At 45.1% G+C, this 23987-nt stretch overlaps 1 protein-coding gene across 4 annotated transcripts in view; it reads right to left on the bottom strand.

Moving 5' to 3' along the window:
* The window catches only part of Npnt (nephronectin), a 68230-nt gene extending 44321 nt beyond the window's left edge, over nt 1-23909 (bottom strand). For 2 of the 4 annotated variants that reach the window (XM_087634110.1, XM_087634104.1), the window contains exons 1-3: nt 23705-23909; nt 21812-21912; nt 5482-5532 (exon numbers count right to left, since the gene is read on the bottom strand). In XM_087634110.1, the coding sequence (XP_087490236.1) occupies nt 5482-5532; nt 21812-21912; nt 23705-23775 (223 nt within the window). In that variant the 5' untranslated portion in view covers nt 23776-23909. 4 annotated transcript variants of the gene reach the window in all.
* Nucleotides 23910-23987: the final 78 nt, after the last annotated feature.

Consider the following 23987-nt stretch of genomic DNA (forward strand, 5'->3'; position numbering starts at 1 on the left):
ACTTGACGGATAGAAAATCTTAGGCAAATGTTGATGCCCTAAATGTCCATTAGTACGAAATTGGTTAAATAAGACAGGGGCTGGGGATTTAGCTCAGTGGTAGAGCGCCTGCCTAGGAAGCGCAAGGCCCTGGGTTCGGTCCCCAGCTCTGAAAAAAAGAACCCCCCCCCAAAAAAAAAGACAGGGCACAATGGTCCTTTTCCCTCTAGCATGTGGACTTCAATCCAGGCCTAAGCCACCATTAGAGGCCCTCCCTAGACTCTGATTTTGGGGTGGTGTTCTCTGTATATTCACTCCTTGACTCCCTTCATTTGGCTTGCCTAATCACCCCTGACTGAGCACTTGGGGTAGCACTGAGCACTTGGGATAGCATTCAAGCCACATTGTATGTCTGAATTCTTCCCGGACCACACGCGTTTGACTGAGGTTCCCAAGAAGCAACGCTCTGAAGACTCTGTGCTGTACCCTGAGTGCCACTCTCCCCTTGTCTGTTAGGCTTACACCTAACACTCAATTCTACCCTCACTATCTACAAAGCTTGCTTTAGCCTCTTGTCCTAAGTCCAGCCCTCCTCGGGACTCTTTTGAAGCCTCTACATATATGTCTGTTATAAACCACAATATAGATGTTTACATATACATATTTCACAGTATATTTTAAGAATTTCAGAAATCTGGCTCCCAGACCTTGAGTTCTTTAAATATATAAAAGTTCCTCTGAAACACAATGCAGTCTTCTGACAAAGACAGCCGTGACAGGTACACAAAGGTGTTGAAAGAAGACAGCAGAATTTCTCTGCACGGAGGTGGAAGACAGAAAGAAGCCAGGGGCTGTCTTCAGGATTGAGCACTGAATCCGAACGGAGTAGGAATTTATCATGTGGGCGGGGGGGGGGGGGGGGGAGGGGACTCAGAGTGAGTAGCAGAAGAGTGGTCAGAAAGGCATAGGCAGCAACAGAGATTCTGCACCCAAAGGAGCAGTGCAACAGGGAGAGAGAGAGAGAGAGAGAGAGAGAGAGAGAGAGAGAGAGAGAGAGAGAGACTATGTATGCTCAGTAGAGTGAAAACATGTAAATCAACTTTCTTTTTAAACCTTAAGAGAGAGTTAACGCAATATTAAGTTGCAAGAGAGGCAGAGTAAAGATGTTTATTTTCACAGTAAATTGTCCTTCCTAAAAATCTGCTCATGAAAATTATATCTTCTTCACGTTTGTTGTCTTTGGAGACAGGGTCTCTACGAAACTCTGCCTGGCCTGGAACTCGACACACAGATCCACCCCTGCCTCCCAAGTGCTGAAATTAAATGTGTGTGTGCCACCAGGCCTGGCATACTGCACTGACTGGACGGCACGCTGCAGAAGCTACTCCACTGGGTGTACTGGTATCTAAAACACTGGCTCGCTCACCTTCAGGGGCTGACACTACAGCAGAAGAAATAATGTTGGTCCATAAACCACCAGAATAGCCAAGGGTGCATGACCCAGGCTCCATGCAAATGTAATAACAATGTAGAGAAGGGACCGAGCTCAGCTTTAACCGTAGGGACAGCATACAAAAGAAAGAGGGGTGTGAGCTGAGGCTTGACTGAGTCAGGAAGACACACAAACTCCAAAAGCAACCCCACCTGTCCTTCCCAGCAACCGTTCACTTTCCTCCAAATATCCATCTATAATTAGAAATGCTAGTAACATAAAATAGAAAAGGCCAACCAGGGGAAAGACAATCTGCTTATAGAGGATGACTTTTTCCCCCCGCCCTTGGAATAAAGAGATGCTGAATCATTGCTTCCATTCAAATGCAGGCCAAGGGGTGAACTAGACGGCACTTTCACACCAACCCAACAAGAGCTTTTAGGAAGCACTTCAGCAAATATGATCTTGCCTGCAGCACATTCTTCTACTTCAAGATGATCCTCTGCCAGGTATCTGTGACAATTAACAAGTTGGCTGGAAAGGTCCAAGAGCACAAAGGAAGATATAAGTAGTCAGCGGTGGGGGACCCAGAATCACCCTGTGCCCACCATACTCTGGAATACATTAAACTTTTCCATTTCAAAGTCTCACAAGTGTTCCACACACATTGAACACGACCCAAAGTGGTGTCAACATCTGCACCTTCTCCAGTGTCCTCCAGTTCACCAAAGAACACACAGGAAACTTTTGAGTCCTTGATTCCATTCTTCTTCATGGTCTTCCACAACAGCCACTTTGTTGGAATGAGTACGCACCAGTCCCTGAGCTAAATGCTCTGTAAATATCTTCTCATTTAATCCTCGTTTAAAATTCCAGCATGGGAGGAGTCTGATCTGCCTTTTTGCTGAAATGACGTTGTACTCAGAAAAGATCCTCAGGAAACGCCGCCCCACCGCTGCCTTCAGGCTGTGAGTCCCCATCCATTCCATTCGGTCTCAGGATTTTTCAGTGCCTTACTATCTTTTCGATTCCACTCCTTACAACCAGGTCTAACTTTTCGCCTCGCTCCGTAAAACCGCCAGCTCTGAACCTCAAATAGTTAGCCCTTAAACTGCCAAAGAGGAAGTTCCAAAATTAGCCCCAAACCTCAAATGTCTGCAGGAGCCAGGCATCTGCCCTGGAGGCAGTGAGCCTAGGTAAAATGGAGAGCGCAGGCTCCTTCCGTCTGGGCTGCTTAACGCTCTAGCCCACGGGTTCCCTGAAGCGATGCCAAGTTACCAATTTTCAACACTGTCTGTGAAATCCACATTTCCTGTGGAACACTGACAATTTCAAAAACAAGCTAAAACACCCTGACCAGAAAGAAATTCACCTATAGCTTAGGTTTGGCTCATCGGCACCAACTCCTACCCTCTAAAGTAGTTACAATTTCCTTGATTGAAGTCTTGACTGTGGTCCTGTATGACCCTGTGGTCAACGCTCATCTTCTTAGTATGACGTCAAAGGCTCCTGAGACATTCCTACTTGCTTCTCTTACCAGCATTCTCCTTCAAGCATTCACCCTAGTGAACTGGGATGTTTACGCTCCCTGGGATACGCTCATTTTGGCTTCAGAGACCTTTGTGCAGCTTTCTGTTTTCCAAGAGTGCCCTTCACTTGCCTTATCCAAGACAACTTAGCTGGGCCGTCACAGCCTGTCACTCCTGGTCTACAGTGCTGTCCACTGAGAGGCACGTTCACAGTGTCCAACGTCATTTACATAGCACTACAATACATCTCTCTCACCCAGTGCTACCACGGACCTTAACCACTGGTGCTGAGAGCTTAAGATCAAGGGTGTAATTCTCTATTGAACAGGTGAGTTGACTGAACACCATGGAACCTAAGGACTACTAATCGCTCCTACTCAGAAGGGATAGACTCTTCCCTTGAACTTCCTCAACTCTCCTTCAATTGTCATTTGTTGTTATTGGGGGAGGGGAGCCACACATGTGAGGGCATGAGTGCCGCGGTGTGCACGTGCAGTCAATTCTTTCCTGCCTACCTTTATAAAGGTTCTGGGAGTTGAACTCAGGTTACCTGCCAGGTGGCATGTGCCCACAGAGCCATCCCATCTGCCTACCCTCAACACTTCATCCCTAACTTCTTTCCTATGTTAGAATTATAAAAGGAATGAAGACTGAACCCTTATCTGACTGAGGTCCTTAAGAGCAAAGATTCATGCTCTGTTCATCTCCGTGCAGAGATGGCTCCTAACTTTAGCTCCTAGTGAATCACGGTAGCTGTAAGTGCTAAGGTTCCAGAGGGCAACTCTACTTCCTTCTATATATTTAAGGGCAAACGCTGTGAGCTAACCAAAACCATCCCACTGAGGGCTTCATGCAAAGACACTATTCACAACAGGGGAAAGAAGTGGTACGAACCAAAGGCAGCACTCCAGCAAAGGACTTTATTCTAGCAATGAACAACTAGAAAAATGTCCTACTTCCTATTAACTCTTGCTAAAGATGAGCATGGGAAATAAAAGGCGATTTAAATGTGATGCTCTTCACCGTACAATGCTGGGAGGGAAAGACAGCTCGGAGCTCTGTTTGTGATCTTTGTTTGGACGAACACATTCATCCAGAACTGTTTAAACATTAGTTGACATATCAGTGTGGATGGGGGAAAGTCACAGCACTCACCCCTAGATCAAAAGCTGCAGACAGAGACTACTACGGGGAGAGAGAGAGAGGGAGAATTAGTCCTCCCCAGGGAGGAGCTCCCTCAATAGTTATCCAATATCAAGTGGTCAGTCTTAAAACCATGCACATAAAAGCAACCCTAAATGGACCCCGTAGCTTGTTTTTATATGTTTATTTGCACATACATATGTAACCATAATTAAAGGTCCATCAATATGGGGGGAGGGGTGAGAGAGGTTCAAAGAAGGAGAGAATAATGTAATTATATTGTACTTAAAGAATTTTAAAAGGAAATTGTTCTTAAATGTTGAATCTGGCAGTCCACACCTGTAATCCCAGTCGTTGGGGGCGGGGTGGGGCTGTCAGGGCAGGAGGAGTCAGAATTTGACGACAGCCTGGGCTATTTAGAGAGTTTATTTAAAACTGACCAGGGGTACATAGAGACACCTGACTACCAGATAGGGAAGGGGGAAGGAGGAAGGTAGGGGAGGAAGAAGGGAGGGAGGAAGAGGAGAACAGAAAAGAAAAAAAAAAGGAAAAGGAGAAGAATTTGTTCTATAGCCAGCAGTCTACTGATGGCTTGAAACCCGCCCAAATAAAGAACTATTAATTTTTTCACCAGATGTTCTTATTGAAATCCTACCTTCCAACCGTCTCCAGGGACGTGGGACACCGCCAGCATCCATGTTGTGGTGCCTCCTTAGAACTGACCACACACTGAAATCTGGTATTACCTTGCCCAAATTGTTCACTGACGTTGTGAAGGTCTTGCTAAGTGACCTTACTCAGTACACAAAGGTTTTAACCAAGGAACACTCTTGCGCCGAAGCAGCAGGAGAAAGGTATGGTCAATATACAACTTGTTTGATACAAGAAAAATATTTCTTACCTGAATTGTTCCACAGAGAATTAATAAACAGGAGAAACATAATTCCCACAGGTTAGTGGTGGGCTGGCATTAGTAATTTCACTTGGTAGACTTTATATACATACATACATACATACATACATACATACATACATACATACATGCATGCATACATAATACATACTGCATACACACTACATACATACATACATAATACATACTGCATACATACTACACATATACATACTACATACATACATACTACATACATACATACATACACATGGAATTCTTAAAGTATTAAAAGTTTAAACTGTCTTTTAGGTTAGAGTGGAGGTCAGTTTATTAAGGAAAACACAAAGCAAAATAGAACATCCCACTTCTCTGGGAATAGAGTTTCCCCCAAGAAAGACACTCAAAACCAAGTAATGTTAAGTCTTTATAAAGAATCACTTAGATGTTATGGCCTTCAAGACATGTATTAGCCAAAATTATGTCAAGAAATATGTTCCTCTAACCTTTGAGCTGGCACCTTATCCTTGCTAGTCTCTGCCTTAAGACGTAGAAAGCTGCAAAACAAATGGCCAAAAAAAGAAATTCCAGATCTTTTCTCTGTAAGGAGGCGGGGCTCGGGTATGACCAACTTGTTACATTCCGGGAGACTTACACACATTCAACTTTCAGTGCTTTTCTGAAACAACAACAAAAAAAATCTAGGACATGTTTAAAATAGTAATATTTTAGTCATCATTTTGTTATTAGAAAACATTTTGTAACAAAAATATTAAGGCAAAAATATTAAATATTCGACCTTTTTTCAGTGTGTGTGTTGGGGGAGGGGCATTTGCAGGTGCACCACAGTGCTCATGTGGAAATTAGAAGTCAACTTGTTGGAACTGGTTCTCTCCTTCAGCCCCGTGGGCTCCAAGGATCAAAGTCAGGTCCCCAGGGCCAGCAGCAAGTATCTTTACCCAATGAGCAACAGGGACAGTCATCTACATTCCAAACTCTAAGGAACGATTTCAGAGCTTTTACAACATTGTATCTTCCAATAGTTTATTTTTTAAAACACTGATCGAGGATTTCTAGACTCAGTATCCTTTTATTTAAATGAATTTTGGATAAAGGAACTGAAAAAAAAAAAAAAAAAGACCAACGTCGACTCAGTCGGTCCCAGGTTGGTAGTTCGTACGTCGCCATTGTTCACTTACCTTTTCCTCATTTACCGCACGCTCCCTTTTCTCTCCAGCTTTGGGAAAAACACAGTAAAGTTTGTCTTCTCCCCTTTCACAGCACTGTCTCCTTGCACGGCTGCTTTGGTTGTCAATAGCAACAAGAACTAACTGTAAAACCCCAGCCATTTCCCTTGGAGATGCACAAACATCCAGTTCCATGAAAATTAAGGGAAGAAATCTAAAACGTTACAAACAACGGTCAGTGTTGGCCCAGCCTAGAGTCCTGGAGTGAGAGAAGAGATGGCTTCTATTACATCTCGTTTTGGATGAATGCTTTAAAACATAAAACATCCACTTTAACACATGATCGTTTTGTGTGTTTGTCTAATTTGAGGGAGTCTTTTGGGGGGATAATAGAAGCAAAATTTACAGGACAGATTCGATTCAATCAATGTAATAACTTAGTCATCCATCCGGAATGACTGCAAAGTATCATTAAAGGAAAACGCTGCATTTGTTTGCTGGTTTTTCGGTTTGTTGTTTATATGTGGTTTCTGCACATGCATGTATGCATGTAGGCATGTGTGTTGTATGCAGGAGTATGGGGGTTTGCATGCCAGCGTAAGCACATGTAGAGGCCAGAAGAGGACACTGGCTGTCTTCCTCTACTGCTCTTTCTCTGCCTTACTGCCTTGAGATAGTCTCTTACTGAACTGAAGCTGGTCTTTCTGGCCATGCTGACTGGCCATCACACTCCCTCCTCGGATCTGCCTGTTTCTGTCTCCTAGTAATGCTGGAGTTATAGGAACTCACCATCAAGCGTGGCTTCTTGTTTTAATGGGTGCAGAGGATTCAAGCTCGGGCTCTTCTGTTTGTACTTACCCACCGCTCTATCTCCCGGCCCTGGGTTGCTAGATCTCTTTCAAGCTGGTTGTGTTTATAACTTGCATTTTGTTTTTATTGCCTTTAATTTTAAAAGAGTTCACCATATGTTGACAGAGACCTATTTGTTTAAATAGAATAATTCGATGCATCAAGTATCATCTAAAGAAATACTGAAAATAAATCAAAGCATTGAGAACATTCTGGATGGCATATTTAGAAGCTGGGTTTATGGCCATGATTATGCATGGGAAAGAAAATGTAAGAGAATACTATTTCTTCAATACATTCAATAACCAACTTTGAATAATTTATTTGCAAAACTATTTTAAACCATTTTAAACAAAAGAAAAAAAAGAGTCACAAAAGGCTAGAAAACATCATTATTTTCAAGGTAGCGTATCAGCACCACACAGCCCAGTGGTTCCGTATAGTCTATTTCCCTATAGTAGCTCAAGGCTGGGTCACATTTTTCTTAATTAACACAAGGTAACCTGGAAGTACTTGATTTGGTAAATTGATTGGTATTGGTACGTGGACCTCTTAAGGCTTCCAGCTTAAATCTCAGCCAATGTCCCACATTCTAGAATTCACATTTTCAAAACCACACAAAACTTCTTTTTAAGTTAAAGAAATATTAGACATGGGGTAGATGGCTTACAGAAAGTTTCTGGGTTCTAATCTCCCCTGATAGACAAGGACATTTTTTGTAGGCAACCTACAGCACAAGTTTTGAAAAGTTGCCAAAAATGCATCCCCTGCCTGGGCTCCGTGTCTTAGTGCTGTGTGAGAAGCGCTCAAACGGAGTTCAAATGGAGCAGGCCGTAACACATGGGAAACATGTCCCACTTTCTCCTGATAATTTGTTCCTCCACAGCTATTGTAAAATGGCCATGGGTGAAACCGGATGTAGCTCTCTCCTGAGAGACACAGCCAGAATACACAAATACATAGGCAAATGCCAGCAGCAAACCACTGAACTGAGAACGGGACCCCCATTGAAGGAATCAGAGAAAGGACTGGAAGAGCTTGAAGGGGCTCGAGACCCCATATGAACAACAATGCCAACCAACCAGAGCTTCCAGGGACTAAGCCACTACCTAAAGACTATACATGGACTGACCCTGGGCTCCAATCTCATAGATAGCAATGAATAGCCTAGTAAGGGCACCAGTGGAAGGGGGAGCCCTTGGCCCTGCCAAGACTGAACCCCCAGTGAACGTGATTGTTGGGGGGAGGGCGGTAATGGGGGAGGATGGGGAGGGGAAGCCCATATAGAAGGGGAGGGGGAGGGGTTAGGGGGATGTTGGCCCAGAAACTGGGAAGGGGAATAACAGTTGAAATGTAAATAAGAAATACCCAAGATGATGATGATAATAATAATAATAATAATAATAATAATAATGATAATAATAAGCAGTCAACATGGCCTGCAATGCCTGGTTTGTATTTCAGGACTCAGTAGTCTTTCCTACCTCCATTCATCTGAGACTTCTGATAATTCACACTTTGCTACAAACCCTTAAAATCACTATGCACGTGGATGAGTTTATGAAACTGTTATGCACTAAATAAACTATTACGTGACTGGCTCTTCTTGCCTGCTGAGCACAGCTTTGTGGATTTGGAGACCGTCCTGAGGTTCGGGCAATGTTAAAGAGGAAGGGGAGACAAACTCCGGTGGTAAAGTGTGTACCTAGCATGCGTGTGAGCCTTGGGCTTGACTTCCAGCAATGTAAGACAATCTTCGAAGGCATGCATGCTCCGAAGCATTCGGGGGGAAGATATAGAAGGATCACAAGTCTGAGGGCAGCTTCGGCTCCATGGTGGGAGTAGTGAGGACAGAAAACAGAGAGACCTGAGAAGAAGCCAGACAAGGGAGAGGGCACAAAACCTGAACTCACACTCACAGCACATATCTGCTTGTTTGCAGTTTGCTTTATAGTAAATAATTGTGAGCCGTCCAACTGCTAGGCTGCTTAAAACCTTGGGAAGAACAATTAAGTACTATACATGAGGTAGACTGAGGCACAGAGCCTCTTAAACATGTGGCCCAACGGGCCAGGTGCCAACTGGGACAAGCATGAGAGGGAAAGGAAGACAGGTCATGTCACCCTTGAGCTACCTGCCAAATCTTAACCACCAGCCACAAAGTCTACATGCTCTCAAAAGCTGTCCCTGCCCAGCCTTAAGTTGTAGCGTTCTCATTGTCAAAGACTTGGCAGGAATCTGGGGAAATCTCTTCACAGTCTAACAGTGATCTTGGCACAGTTTACACGCAAACACGCAGAATGACAGACAGCAGAACACAGGAATCTAAGAACCCAGGAGAGTGCAGCTTTCAGGATGCTTCGTCGTGACTATTAAAGATAAAGAATTCATTAGCTCAGAGAACAGAGCATTTAGCAACCCTACACATCATTTCTTTGCAATTTTATACTTTTCTTTCCTAAAAAAAAAACTGTTTTAAAACCCAATTTAAAAAAAAATGAAACAGCATATATTTTAATACCTAGCCATATGTAGATAGATATTAAGGGGAGAATTTAATGCATTGATGAGCTTTAATTCCAACCTGAAAAAAAAAAAAACCTCTCAAAATACAAAATACCATACAATGTAGAAAACTCAAGTATCCAGTAAAAAAAATTAAGTAATGTAAGTTTATCCTAGTAGAGAAGATACTAAAGAATTTTGGGTTATAGGAAATTTATGTTTAGAAAGTCTGGGACTGGAAGGATAGCTCGGTGATTAAGAGCACATGCTGCCCTTGCAGAGAACCCGATGGGCCCCCAACATCCACGCTGAGTTGCTCACAACCACCTGCAACTGTAGTTCCAGGGCACCCAGCGCATGCACCTCAATGTGCACTCATGTGCATGTACCCACCCCCTGACTCTCCCCATCCCCATACACACTTTTAAAAATTAAAGACTGGGGCTGGAAAGATGGCTCAGCGATTAAGGGCACTGGCTGCTCTTCTAGAGGACCCAGGTTTGGTTCCCAGCCCCTCACGACAGCTCACAACCTTCTGCTACTCCAGTTCCAGGGGATCTGATGGCCTCTTCTGGCCTGCATGGACACCAGAATCTGCATGTCCTCCAGAACCAAGGACAGGTTGCTTAGTCATACGTGCATGCAAAACACTCGTGTATGTATATAATAAAAATAAAAGTTAATTTTTTATAAAAAAAGAAAATTTCTAAAACAATGTAAAGTTGGTTGGGTAGATAGGACGGATCTGAGAGTGACTGGGGAAAGAAAATTCATGATCAAAATAGACTGTAGAAAAAAGCTTCTCAGTTAAATAAAAGAAAAAAACTATACGTAGAACAGTTCCTGTCAATTTAGCAGCCCCTACCTTTTAACATTTAGGAAATTCATTAAAACTGGGTTTGATACTTAGAACTTATGAAAATAAGACTAAAGGTTGTTGGTGTTTGTGTTTTTGTTGTTTTGACAACAACTTGCTGTGTGGGTCTGGCTGTCCTGATCTCACTCTATACATCAGCATGTCCTGGAATGCATGGAAATCTGCCTGGTTCTGCCTCTCGATTACTGGGACCAATGATGTGCACCCCCATGACTAGGAGAAATAACACTGACTTCACAAAGTATACGTTAATCTAAGAACTGCTGGACATTTTTCTTCCTTTTGTGTACACTAGCACACATTTAAACTGGGATGAAATAGCTCATAAGGTTTCAGAGCCCATGAATAATATCTATGACGGATATTGGTCAAGGCAAGCAGCCCTGACCAACCACAGGATCTGACCTCTGATCGTGTTTTAGCAGGGAAGCAGCCAGAGAAACTGGACAAAGTTCTGGAGAACTTATGCCGTTACTCCACAGAGTGGGGAGAGAGAAATTGACTTTAAATTTCACTGACAAAAGTCATCTATATCAACCTCTTAGTCAATCCTCATTTCCCAGAGTGGGCACCTACCCATGCTAGCCCTTGGGGGGCTGGAGAGATGGCTCAGCGGTTAAGAACACTGACTGCTCTTCCAGAGGCCCTGAGTTCAATTCCCAGCAACCACATGGTGACTCACAATCATCTGTCCTGGGATTCCATGCCCTCTTCTGTTGTGTCTTTAGACAGCAACGGTGTACTCAAATACATAGAATAAATAAAGTCTTTAAAAAAAAAAAAAGCTCCCTTGGGAAGTGATACTATTTGTTCTCCAGAAGCAGTACCACATTCTAGACTAAGCTCTAGTCTCTAGGAGACAGTCCTTGTTCCTTATTAATCTCTCTAGAAGTGTCTAAATAGTTTTAAGATTTTTCACTTTTTGTATAACAGCAGCATAAATTAAAATTCTTCTGTACAAATAATTGTGATATTTGTGTCTACCTTCCAGAACGATATTGCTTTAGCAATTTTATTGAAACTTAAATCCATTATAAAAACTATGAAACGATATGGAATAAATGAACAGAAGAAGTATGTGAGCATTTACCACACATCATAATAACTCTTCTGGGCGGTAACATATTCCCTTTGCTGGCTTTAATGGGAACTTTATTATGACCATAATTGTCTCTTTAATTACATATTAATAAGTGAGGACATAAAAAAAAACCTAAAACAATGTTATAGTACATTAAAGTAGAAAATTATACTTGGGATTACTTAACCAAATTGGTATCACTTAACGAAATGCTAACAACATGTACTTTTTCAGTAAAGTAAAATTGCTTTGCTTCTTGTCCTGACATGTTCCTAGGAAGGACTAACAACCACTTTAGACCAATGCAACTGATTTTTTTCTTTCTCCCAATCCAAACTGTCTTGGCTGTCTACTGTTTTCGGAGGACAAACCTTTCATTGGCTGTCATAAAGTTCTCCAGGGCTGTTGGAGATGAGAATCCAAGCAGCTCGGACTGCTGCTTCGTGTCTGGGGAGCAGAAGTCTCTGCTTCCTTCCTGGATTAGTGCCCTCTCAGAACACACACCATCTTTTTGTTATTATCTGGGCTTTTATGATGATGGGTTTCAGAGAGACAGAAAGACTGAAGGAGGGAGAGAAGGAGGAACGGGGGAGAGGAAGAGAAATTCTTAAAGGGTGTCTGTGCACCGGGATTTCAGGTCCCATTGTCAAAGGAGCTTGGTGAGGAGTCCGTGGGAATCAGCCTTTCCTCTGGCTGCAGTGAAAGGGGAAGACTTAAATTTGGGCTCCGGATTATCCTACGCTCAGCACGTTCCTCACGCTGTGCTTCTACTCTAGTCAAGCCTAAGTGGTTTAGATGGAGCAGCCCTCTGTCAGGTCCAGCAGACAGATTAGAAGATAGAGTAGGCTTCGTGAGAACTCCTGTATGAGGCTTCGGAGAAATGAGCACAGGCAAGAAACCAGCACTCAGGGGTTGGGGATTTAGCTCAGTGGTAGAGCGCTTGCCTAGCATGCGCAAAGCCCTGGGTTCGGTCCCCAGCTCCGGAAAAAAAAAAAAGAAAAGAAAAGAAAAGAAACCAGCACTCCACTGCTTCCCTGCCATTAGCCACTGGAATAAGGCGGGCAAACGGTGCCCGGATGTAACGTCCATGTTTGTCTCTGTATCCCAAACCATCATTTGTGTGGACCTGATAGGTGCACGTGAGATTGGGATGAGTTTATATGCTGACACCTAGTGAGTACAAATTAATGTGAGAACTTCCCACTGATTTCTCTCCAGAATCTGCAGTGCCCCTGGTCACCTCCCTACCTTCACCCACAGAGCTGGCCTCCTCCTCTCTGTCTCCCACCTTTTACTTAAACATTTCCTACTCTTAAAAAAAAAGATGACCTAGCAAGCGCAAGGCCTTGGGTTCGGTCCCCAGCTCCCAAAAAAAAAAAGATGAAAAGGATTTGAAAAGCATCATTTTCCAAACAAGAGAGGACATAAACATATTGGAATAAGGAGATCAGTCTACTTCTGTTTCAAGACATCATCATCAAAAGGACCAAAAGTAGAAAGTGACTAAGTAGAAAAAAAATCTCCTTATAAAATCGGCCATGATTTATTCTCCTTTTAATTATATTTTTATAAAGAAAATGCAGAGTAAAATTAAGGCTCTCTTAATGTCAAAACAGGCTATCGCTGTAGAATTTCCCCATATTTAGTTGTAGAGGACGGCGGTGATGGCAGACGTCCAGATGGACATTGTCACGTATCTTGTAAAAACACGACACTGAAAATGACCTTCCTGCATATAAGCAGGAGCTTATTACTGTATGTCCGTCTGATGGCAAACTGTGAAGCCATTTAAAAGACTGAGTCAGGTTTACCTCAGACCTGTAAGGACTGGTCCTTAACCACTTTTGTAAAGGCACAGAGAGTTTCCATTTATGCTACATCTAGGCAAAAAGTGAAAAATCGTAAAACCATTTAGACGTTTCTGCAGAGATTAGTAAGACAACAATGGTTGTCCACCAGAGACAAGAGCTTAGTGTCAAGAGAACACAAAGGTAAGAAATACGTACGGCTAGTGCAGCTCCAGTGGGCTCTCCCTCCCTCCCTCCCTCCTGCCCTTCACATCTCCTTCTCAACTTTTTACTTAAATATCCATTTCTTAGCTTTTCTTTTTAAACAGAAGCTGCAGTATATACAGAACTTAACAGGATGAGGCAATAGAAAAAGCAAAGCCTGTACTCTGTAGCTTTAGAAGCGTCTTGAACAGTGCTTTCGGTCTTTTTGTCACACTGTGTCCCCAGACAGATTCCACTCCCTGATCTACATCACGGATCCAGTACACCAGCACTCACCACAGGCACACTGGATTACGGCCGAAGTTGAAAGATAGTAGGCTCGATTCTTGAAAGAGAATGTGAATCCTTCTTACGGGTAGAGAGAGGCTCTATGCTCATAAAACTAAACTATATAAATGGCTGCAAACCAGGAGGAGATTTTGGCCAATGGACAAATTTCAGTCCATGCTGCTGCCAACGGTCAAAAGTCACTGGCCTAAGGAGAAACATTAAACTGGGATTAAACTAGGATCAGACTAATGCCAGGCTTCCTTGGAAGAAAGTAGAGAAGAAAAGTCCTAAGAGCAAGCGACAAGCAACAGGTCAGCCTCTGGATCCAGCGTAACCACTGAGAAGCCACTCTCCAGCTGACCGAAGCTAAGAATACATACATGGTTTTCGGACACACACGGAAAACTGCCTACGTACTAGGAGACTGAAACTCAGCATTCCTCAGCGTTATGACCAAGTTATTGTAGAAGCGGCACATGGATCTAGCAGGAGGGGACTGCTTAATTAATTACAGGACAGCCACACAAAGGAATCCTTCGGATCCACAAGAAGGAGGCTTTCCCCATACAGATGATAAGGAAATGGCTTTAAGACGTTCTTCGAAGAGGGCACAGGGCAGTTTATCTACTAGGCTGAATTTGTACAAAGCGGGCAGGTGGTAGGGGAGACAGGGAAGTTACCCAGAATATGAAAACTATGTCTGAAGGCTACATAGGGTCACCTGATAACACTTACGTCTCAGAGGAATGGTTATCTGAGGAAGCGAGTACATTTTCCTTTCTAAATAAATTAAGATTCTTTAAAAAAAAGTGTTGGGAAAGAAGTAAAAGCCTACGTACAACGGAAAGGAAAAGGCACACTCTGTTTTGTAGCTCTTACACTAAAATTGGAACAACACAGGAAAGACTCGTGTGGCCCCGTGCAAGCAGGGCACACACATTTGTTAAGTGTTTTATCGTTTTTGCATCAACAGCACTGATCACCTCAAAGCTTGACTTGAACTGCCCAGAGCACCAGGCACTCAAGGAGGGCATCTGGGGAGAAAAGCACAGCTGCTGTGAACAGAAGAGTCAGTTCCTAAGTAGCAGGCACCACACTGCTCCTTGGTCCCTGTGTGAGAGCTTGTGTTCACCCATCAGCGTGGCCCCGGTGTGTGAGGACAGGCTTGGCAGATGACGTTCAAGAGTCTTACGCTGCTTTCCTTTCACTCAGCCTGAGAAGTACTAAAACTTCTCATCTGTAAAGGCCAGAGCCGCCCGAATCCCCTGTAGGAAGGAGCTTGGGAAATCGGTGGCTTTTAATGGTATTACTTCAAAGATCAGTTCTAGTCGGGGAAAGAAGGGAAAGAGGAAAGGCGTTTCTTTAAAACCAAACACTGAAGACTCCACACACTCAAAAACTACCTGTTTAAAAAGGTCAAGATTCTTCAACAACCGCTTTGTGCTTGGAATCTGCATTCCGAGACCACTCGAAGCCACTCAAGAACAAGGCGTTCCTAAATAGCCCTTCCAGGAAGTGGTGGGTGAAAAACCTTTGACGAACCCAGATTCACTTCCTAAGGATTTGAGGGCTCAGGTTTGGTGACATAATTCTAAAATTGCCCCCAGCCTTGTTTTTTATTCCTCCCTTAAAAGCAAACAAAAGAGACTCTGTGACCTAACCTCGTAATTGGGAGAGGAGGGTAATGAGCTCAGGTGGGATATGCTCAGCTCCATGAAGCTGACAGAGGTGCCTGCCAGCAGTCTCTCATATAGCCCAGACAGCACCCCCACCCCAGGTCCCCAGTTATTCCTGGAGTCCTCGTGATTGAACAGTCGTAAACTGTTATATTTGTAAGATATAATCCACGCTCGGCAAAGTTCTTTCATTTGTTAGCTACCAGTGGAAAGGTGTTTGCTAGGAGCAATGTGGGCATTGGGTTCTGTGTGGGCATTATGAGTTTGTGCACTGTGTAAAGTTTACCCTTGTGTCATTCAAACGGTGATTTCTCTGCCCTCATATCTTGTTTTTTTTTTTTTTTTTTTGGTTCTTTTTTTCGGAGCTGGGGACCGAACCCAGGGCCTTGCACTTCCTAGGCAAGCGCTCTACCACTGAGCTAAATCCCCAACCTCTTCGTATCTTGTTTTAATCCGGGCATGGCATTGGGATGTGTATACCAAGAATCTCCTGCCTCAAGTTTATGCAAACAGTTTTCTTACCATTTATTCTCTGCCTTGTCAATAAATGCTGACCATCCAATGGCTGGGCAGAAGAGAGAATAGGGCAGGATGTCCGCTAGTGGGAGTGAGAAGGGCAGATATGCTGGGAAGAAAGAGGATTTGGAGTCATGAAAGGAGGGTCCGAAGATCCAGATTAATAATAACATTCAAGTATCATGGGATGGGGCTGGGAGGGAGCCAGATTGGCACAGAAGGTAAGGATGGATCATTTAACTGCTCGCTATGGAGGTACAGTTTTAAATAAATCTTGGTTTCTCTGTGCAGTTATTGGTGACTGACATAGGGTAAATAAATACAGCCACTGATTAATTCACTGTTTACATTTATATTAAGAATGATCCTTTAACGGCTCTGGGTGGCATGGGCAGGAAATATGCGGATGGCTCCCATGTCCACAGGGCTGTGAGGGGAATAATATGTGTAACTTTCCAAAGATGGCTTTTCATTTAAGGACCGCGAAGTGCTGCTTGGTGGCAGCGTACTTGCCCAGCCCGTGCAAGACCCAGGGTTTTATCCTCAGGGCTGAAAAGAAGAATTTTCTAATTTCTAAGTTTCTAATTTACTCCTAACTATCTTAAAGAGGGTGTCCGAAACCTAAATTACCAAAGACACAGTTTATGGAAATGTAGGAATGAGGACAGCAAGTCAATGACCTGTGGAAGGATCAAAAAAAAAACTAATAAATCATATTCTTCTGCCAAGACTCAGTTTCTGAGCAAAGACCTAAGAAAGTAGCAATCACAAAATTTAAGCATCTCCGTTACTGTCTCACAATCCTGTGTCTTCATCAAACGGCCTCTTAGCTGGAATGCGGAAACAGTCCAGTACTGTGCTGCTCAATCTTCCCTGTACCCACAACCACTGACCAGCAACACATCCCCTAACTCCGATAATTAGAAAACCTCTAACGGCTTCAGCTTTGCTATTCCATGGTGGGTGCCTTCTTTATTAACCTTAAGAAGTCTTCGCGTGAGCTCCCTGTGACTAGAGACATGCCAGGGGGATGGAGTCTAGAACTAACGGCAGTCTGTCTGTCTGTGGGTGCAGGTGTTTCGTCTCTCCCAACTCGCCAGTGGAAACACAGTAAGGAATCCGCATTGCTCTGCTCTTAAGGATAAAGGATACAAAACCACTTTAATCCACGTCATTGCCTTTAGTTCCCTGACAGCTGAGGACTCTGAACCTGGAATGAGCTGCACTTTGAACCTTCCTTTGCATCTTTAGAAAGCATACTCGAGAAAAAAAATACTACGCTCATAAAATGAAGAAATTGAAGCGCTTAGTACCAGACACTGTGTTCTTTCTCATCATAGAAATTCTCTGGTGGAGTTTACAGGAAGTCTTCCTTGGAGATCTGCTAATGGCTAAGCAGGTACAAAAGTGGGGGTTTGAGCTCAAGGCCCCAACGTATCTAGTGCGTTTACTTGTGTGTACTGCATGATGAGCCTTTAAAGTGAGATATAAAAACCCAAGAAACCTCAACTACAGAAGTCGCTACTTGGCAGAAGGAGAGAAAAAGTTGACATAATTAATATGAAATGTGCTTTTGAAAGGATGGGGAAGCTAAAGTACAGGAAATCATAAGCGAGAGTCAAATACGTTGTGACAGTAACTGAGAGACCAAGTTCTGTGCCCTGTAAACATATAGCCACCAATACATAGGTGACCGCAAGAGAATTTCATTGGATAAGAATGAGCCCCGTAAATATTCAATGCATTTGAAGCCCAAGACAAGTAGAAAATCAAATGTGTAATTTTCAATGTGGAAGAGATCTATTTATGAGCCAAGAACACACACACAAAAAAAAGGAGTCAAAGAAGAGAAAGACGCCAAAGATCTAACCCAAAAATGAACTATGAAAACACAACCTGCCTATTTCTGGAAACTGCTGTGCCTTTTCAGCATGGCAGGAATGCTAGGATTGGACTCCGGGTGGCACAGGGAGGGGATATGAGGACAGACCCCATGCCCACTGGGCTGTTCCTCTACTCTGTCCTTCAATAGTCCTGGAGAGGAAGATAGCCAGTCCCTGTGTCAACTGTGGTTTTGTGGCTAATGGTAGGAAGCCAGACAGGAGGTCAGACAATTCCATGCCCCTGCAATGTGAATCTCTTCAAACAAGTTCAGGAAAGGAGAGCAAGCAGGACATGCGGAATGTTTTGTGTAGAGCATGGGACTCAGGTGACGGTTGGGTCAAAACATGTCACAAACGTTCAACCGAGGGGAGTAGACACTCACTGAAGGGCCTCTGCACAAAGGCCATAAAATCCAGTAGACAACATAATGTGGGTACCACTTTCCCCCACTAACACGTCCACCTAGAGATAAGCTGAAAGGCTCTGTGTAACAACACAGGTAGTTACGGTTAGCGTAAGCCTTTTGAAAGAAAATTCCAAAGTGAGATAATCAGAGGAGAGCCAAGGCACCTTCGATAAGGAAGTAACGTGGAAAAAGAACACTTAGATTAGTTAGAGGGTCAGAGAGTCCAAAACATTTTTCACCCCAGAGTGTTTTAGAACGAGGTCAGAAATCACAGAGGTTAACTGACAACCAGACTTATTTCAACCGAATTTTTAATGTAAAGGTTGTAAAGGCGTGTGAGACAGTCAGAGCTGTTCAGACACTGCATTCGTCCCACAGTCCTCTTCCTGGTGCTGCTCTGCCCCATCCAGCTGACCTCTTGCCCTCACATTCCTCTCCCTCAGATCAAAACAAAGGAAGGCAGACTCAGCAGCCGACAGGAGACATTTGGACCATCTAAGATTTGGCAAAAGAAAAACAAACAGAAGAACACTTCTACCCCTGGGTTCATCTTCAGAGTCTCACCATCTTTACTGCTAATGGCTGAGGCTGCTTTTCAATGTAAAGGGCCTTCATTTCACTGAACCAGGGGAACTTGGTTAAACGTCTTTTCATCTGGCCAGTACAAGTGTGGATTTTTCCTGATGGAAGAACACAGAATCTGATAGCGTGTGTGTGTGTGTGTGTGTATGTGTGTGTGTGTGTGTGTATACATATACATATATACCTTTCCCTTGCCCTCCGGTGCTGTAGTCACCATTGACCATGACCAAGTGGAACTGTAGCATTTGCTCAGGCCAGGAACAATTCCTGGTGCTTTACAAACGATACCTCATTTTAGCGTTCTGTGTCGTGAAGGTACGTGAGACTTCAGAATGATTTCAGAGATAAAGAAAATGAGGCGGAAGCACAGGGAACGAGTGAACTGCTCAGCCTGGGTGACACAGTCAAGAGGGCCAAACTGGAATTTAAAACCAGGCTGTCTAGAATCGGAGTCTATGCTGGCCTCAGATATGCTGGCTCCCCAACTTCGTCACACCTCAGATGACCCATGACACGTGCAAGACAGTCTAACACACACTCAACGTGGCCACTTCTGTCTTCCGTTTCTATGTTACACTTTCCTCACGTTCTCGGGAACAACAAAGAGGGGAAGGGGCAGACTGAATGCCGCCACTTTGCATTCTTGTAGGAACGAAATGACGATTTGAAGCTGACAGTGTCCCCAGTCTGTTAGGAAAGGCGTGGGAGACAGAAGAGTCTAGGAGATCTCTCAGATGATCACACTTCAGAATACGCTGCGACTTTAAAGGGCCTCTGTGCTTGTTCAGATGCAGATTTGCCAAGCCAGTGCGTACTTAAGATACTTTAATTACTTCATACAGAAAAATAGAGCAGCTCCTAGTGTGGCTTGGGGAATTCCACAACAGGACGTCTCGAGAGCCCATGGGGTTTTTACCCTAGAATTATTTCGACACACCTGGCATCGAACCTACATTCTCCCAATCTCTGCCTCCAGGGCAGGGGCGAAGGCATCACCCACTGCTGCTAGGGCATTCTGCCGGGGCACGCCTCCTTGACCTGGGTAGGGCTGGGCGACAGCATGGACCTCGAGGTCCTTCAGAGTTAGAGTAGCCCGTCTCCCGAAAGCTATAGCAGAGACGGAGGCCAATGAGCTTCTTCCTGCAAGGAGGTTGACATGCTTTCACCTGGGATGCATTGTTTCCCTGTTGGGCCAAGAGAGATGCTCCTTCCTCTCCACCTTCTGGCAATTCAGCCTGGTGACTCAGCAGCCTTTATACCTGCGAGCCTCTGACTGCCAATCCTTCTAACACTGCCGTGCGTTTGGCAGAAAGCTACTTCCTACCCGGGTGCCAGTCCTGTCTTGGACCATCTTCCCTCGGAAACAATGCTAAACTGACTAACCAGTGAGAGCCAGTGACACTGCCTGGTCTTTCCCTGTGCTAGAAACTAGAAACTCCATCTCTCTTAAGCGGGAAGCAAAGATCTGAATGAGCCCAGGGCCAGTGCTCACAAGTAATAAGAAGTCAATCACTAGTTCTCTTCTCTGCCTATTCTCAACCAAAGACAACAGCCTGAATGTCCACTAGTCAACCTGTGGCAATCACCCTCCTTCCTCAGCCAGGTCGAACATCGGTGGATTATGGATAGCAGCTGAGGGGACTCTTTACCTTTTTGATTCCCCTCAGTCAGCCAGTCCATCCGTAGGCCAGGCTCCTCCATTGCCCTCTGGCTTTTACAATCATCCTTCTCTGTGACACTTCATGATTGACAAGGTGGAAGTCCCACCGGAGACCCCACCTCAGTCCCCCATCATCTCAACAGATGCTATGCTCAACAGATGTCTTAGAAAGCCACTTGATGGTTTAGGTGGGATGTGCCTCTTTTTGGAGGGTGAAGGGAAAACAGGAAGGCCAGGATAAATTTTTGAGATCCAGATCTAAGTAAAAATCTGAGAAATGTGCTAAATCCCTCAAATTTTTGTTGATGACTAGGAATTTTATCATTAAAGTATCTATTCTGATTGCGAATAAAGTAGAAATCAGTGCTCTGATTTGGCGCCTGCTATATGTATGATTTTGATCAATTATGGAATTTATAAATGTTTTCCAGATGTTTCCTAACTTCTCTTCATAAGACTTGAAGGGGCTGGAGAGATGGATCAATGGTTAAGAGTGCTGACTGCACTTCCAGAGGTCATGAGTTCAATTCCCAGCAATCACAAGGTGGCTCACAACCATCTGTAATGTGATCTGTTGCCCTCTTCTGGCACAAAGGTGTAAATGTAGATGGAGTGCTCATACTACAAATTTTGAGAGAGAGGGAGAGAGAAAGAGAGAAAGAGAGAGAGAGAGAGAGAGAGAGCGAGCTCTTGAAAATGGCAGATGGCCACCTTACACAACAGCGCTGGTGGAGGGTTTTCAAGGACTCTTAAGTTCCCGGTTTATTTAGTGTAAATATTGTCTAGACTCACTATCTCATCGTCATCTCAGAGCTTGGAGCAAAGGAAGGGAACTGAAAACAAAAGTTTAAGTGGGCAGACCGAGGCTGGAGAGATGGAGAGATGACTCGATGGTTAAGAGCACTGACTGCTCTTCCAGAGGACCTGGGTTCAATTCCTGGCACCCACACGCTGGCTCACAGCCATCGGTAACTCCAGTTTCAGGGGATCTTCCAGCACCAGGTACTCAAGTGGTGCACATGCATGCAGTCAAAACAACCGTACACATAAAACAATAAAATACGTCGGACAACACAGTAAGAGGCTCTCTGGAAAGGCAAAGCCAGCACTACAACACAGGCGCCTCTACTTGGAAAGGAATAAAGGTGTGGGTCAGATCTGCACAGCTAAGACTTGTTCAGTAATGGCAGGCTCTCCAAAGTAAAGTCTAGAACCATGGCAAAAAGACACACCCCATACCCCTGTAAACCCCCCGCCCCCGCCCCCGCTCCCGCCCCCGCCTCCGCCCCCGCCCCCACCGTGGAACAGGAGCCTCCAGCCCTGATACTCACGTTGACACTGTCCCCAGGACTGGCGAGCCCAGCCCCAGCAGCAGTCAATCCTGCCACCATAGCGACATAGGCCAATGGAAGATACTATTTGCCTGGGCCACCTATCAAACAAACAAAATATTTAAAATAAATAAAGACACTTGAGATTTAAAATAATTTCTTCTTTGTTTTATTTAGGAAAAAAAAACAATTCTTAAGCCACACCCAGCAATTTTCTACAAACTCTTTACTGCCTGCAGGAATTTGAGGAAAAGACACCTTCTCAGTAATAGTTCTACAGTGATCTAACTTCTAATTGCAAAATTAAATGTACACACACCCAGCCCACAGGAGGAGGGAGAAGAAACCGTGTTGGCTGCAACCAAGAAACCTCAGGGCACTGATGGTTTCTGAAAACTTGGAATAAAACAGATTAGCCAGCCTCACAGCTGCTGGGGGTGGGGCGGGGTGGGGGGCAGTTTTGATTAATGCACCCGAATGTGGAAGCACGCTGAATAACAACAGATCTGTCAAAGCCGAAAGAATTCTTGCTTCGTATAAAGGGCAGATAAAGAAATGGGCAAGAAAAGGAGATTTATTGAAGAATCAAATGCAACCAAGCTCTTTCTATACAACTGCCCTCTCCCACCCACTGCAGCCGCACGGAAGCCTGAAACCAAACCGTGGAGAGTGTATCAAGTGTCCTCGTGTTTTACAAGCCGTCTGCATCAGCAATTTACACTATTTCCCTCTCCAGTGTGAAATATACCCAAAGAGACTGCAAGTTTAAGATGCACATTTATGCGCCGGTTCACACTTAACACCTGTGACTGTTATCCTGTTTAGATTCACACCCACCGGACTTTCTGGACCCAAAACCGAACTGTTTTGGACGCCTTTAAAAGCTATTACAAGTGCGTGTGTGCTTCTTTGCAAATGCGTGTGCCCCACTGCAAATCCAAATGTGGGCCAAGAATTGCTTTTGGAAAATAAAAGGCTTAGCCTCTGGCTGCTTTCCACTTTTCTTTAAACTCTTTATCTTTTCTATTCATCTTCGCTTTACCCTCAGGCTTGAAGTACAAAACAACCCCAACTTCTATTTCCTCCGACCAGGTGGTGAACCCGAAGCGGTGCCTTTTGCTTCTGCGCGCTCTGTGGCTTTTCCTCTGGTCCCCTCCAGGGGACAGGAAAGCCAATCAATCCTGGAATTGATTCGTTCCAAGATTGCAGGTAAAACAGGTGTGGCATCTTCAAGCCAGCACTGGGATAAGCTCTGAGGGATGGGGACAGGGCTGGGTGGTGGTGTAAGCCAGCAGGACGCCTGTCCAACTGAGGCTTTCAGTGGGGACTGAGGGGAGGGACCCTCGTGCAGAGCTCATGATCTCTAGGGAAATCGCGCGGCGGGCTGCCTTTGGGGGGGGGGGGGGACAAGCTGAGTGACAGTAGAGGTTGCTGGGACCTGTCAGAGCATGCAGCAGTCAGGCCCCGCCAGGTCTGAGAGTGGTGCTGCGTGGTACACACACACACACTCAAGGAGAGAGACAGAGAGAGAGACAGAGAGACAGAGAGACGGACGGACACACGAAGCGCCTCCTTCCAGTACTCATGTTGAGCTTCTGTACCCACACGCCCCCAGAAACCAAACGGGGAGCCCTCAGGTGCCATTTGTTCCCGAGACGGTCCTCGCCGCCACCCTTTGTCGAACAGCCAGGTCACCTGCAAGTTTCCCCTCCGGACACAGTCCACCCTGATCACTGGCTTCGGGCTATAGGGACGCTCTACGCATCACCTATGCCCCGGTGCCTGCTCGCGTTCAGCACACACGGGGCACGAGCCTCTCTCTCCCCAGTCTCGAGCCGGGCTGAGCGACTCAGGTCCCTGCGGGAAGAGGAGGGCGCCCGGGACCCGCCTTACCTCCCGTCGAAGTCGGCAGCCACCTGCAGGTAGAGCGAGGACGCTAGCACCGCCACTAGGAGCACAGCCATGCCGGCCGACCAGGACGCCAGGGCGCTGGGGGGGGTTGCGGGAAGCTGCGCGTCCCGGGATCTCTCGGCCGCCTTCGGCGCGGCACCCGCGGCTGCTGGGACGCACTGGGCGCGGCGCGCAGCCGGGCAGGTCTGCGGCTGGCTGGCAGAGCCCCTCCGGCTCCCTCCAGGCAAGGGGAGGCGCTGCGGCGGGAGCCGCGCCGCCCGCGGGG

This window comes from Rattus norvegicus, chromosome 2, assembly GCF_021556685.1.
Source record: "Rattus norvegicus strain SHRSP/BbbUtx chromosome 2, alternate assembly SHRSP_T2T, whole genome shotgun sequence".
Taxonomy (NCBI): domain Eukaryota; kingdom Metazoa; phylum Chordata; class Mammalia; order Rodentia; family Muridae; genus Rattus; species Rattus norvegicus.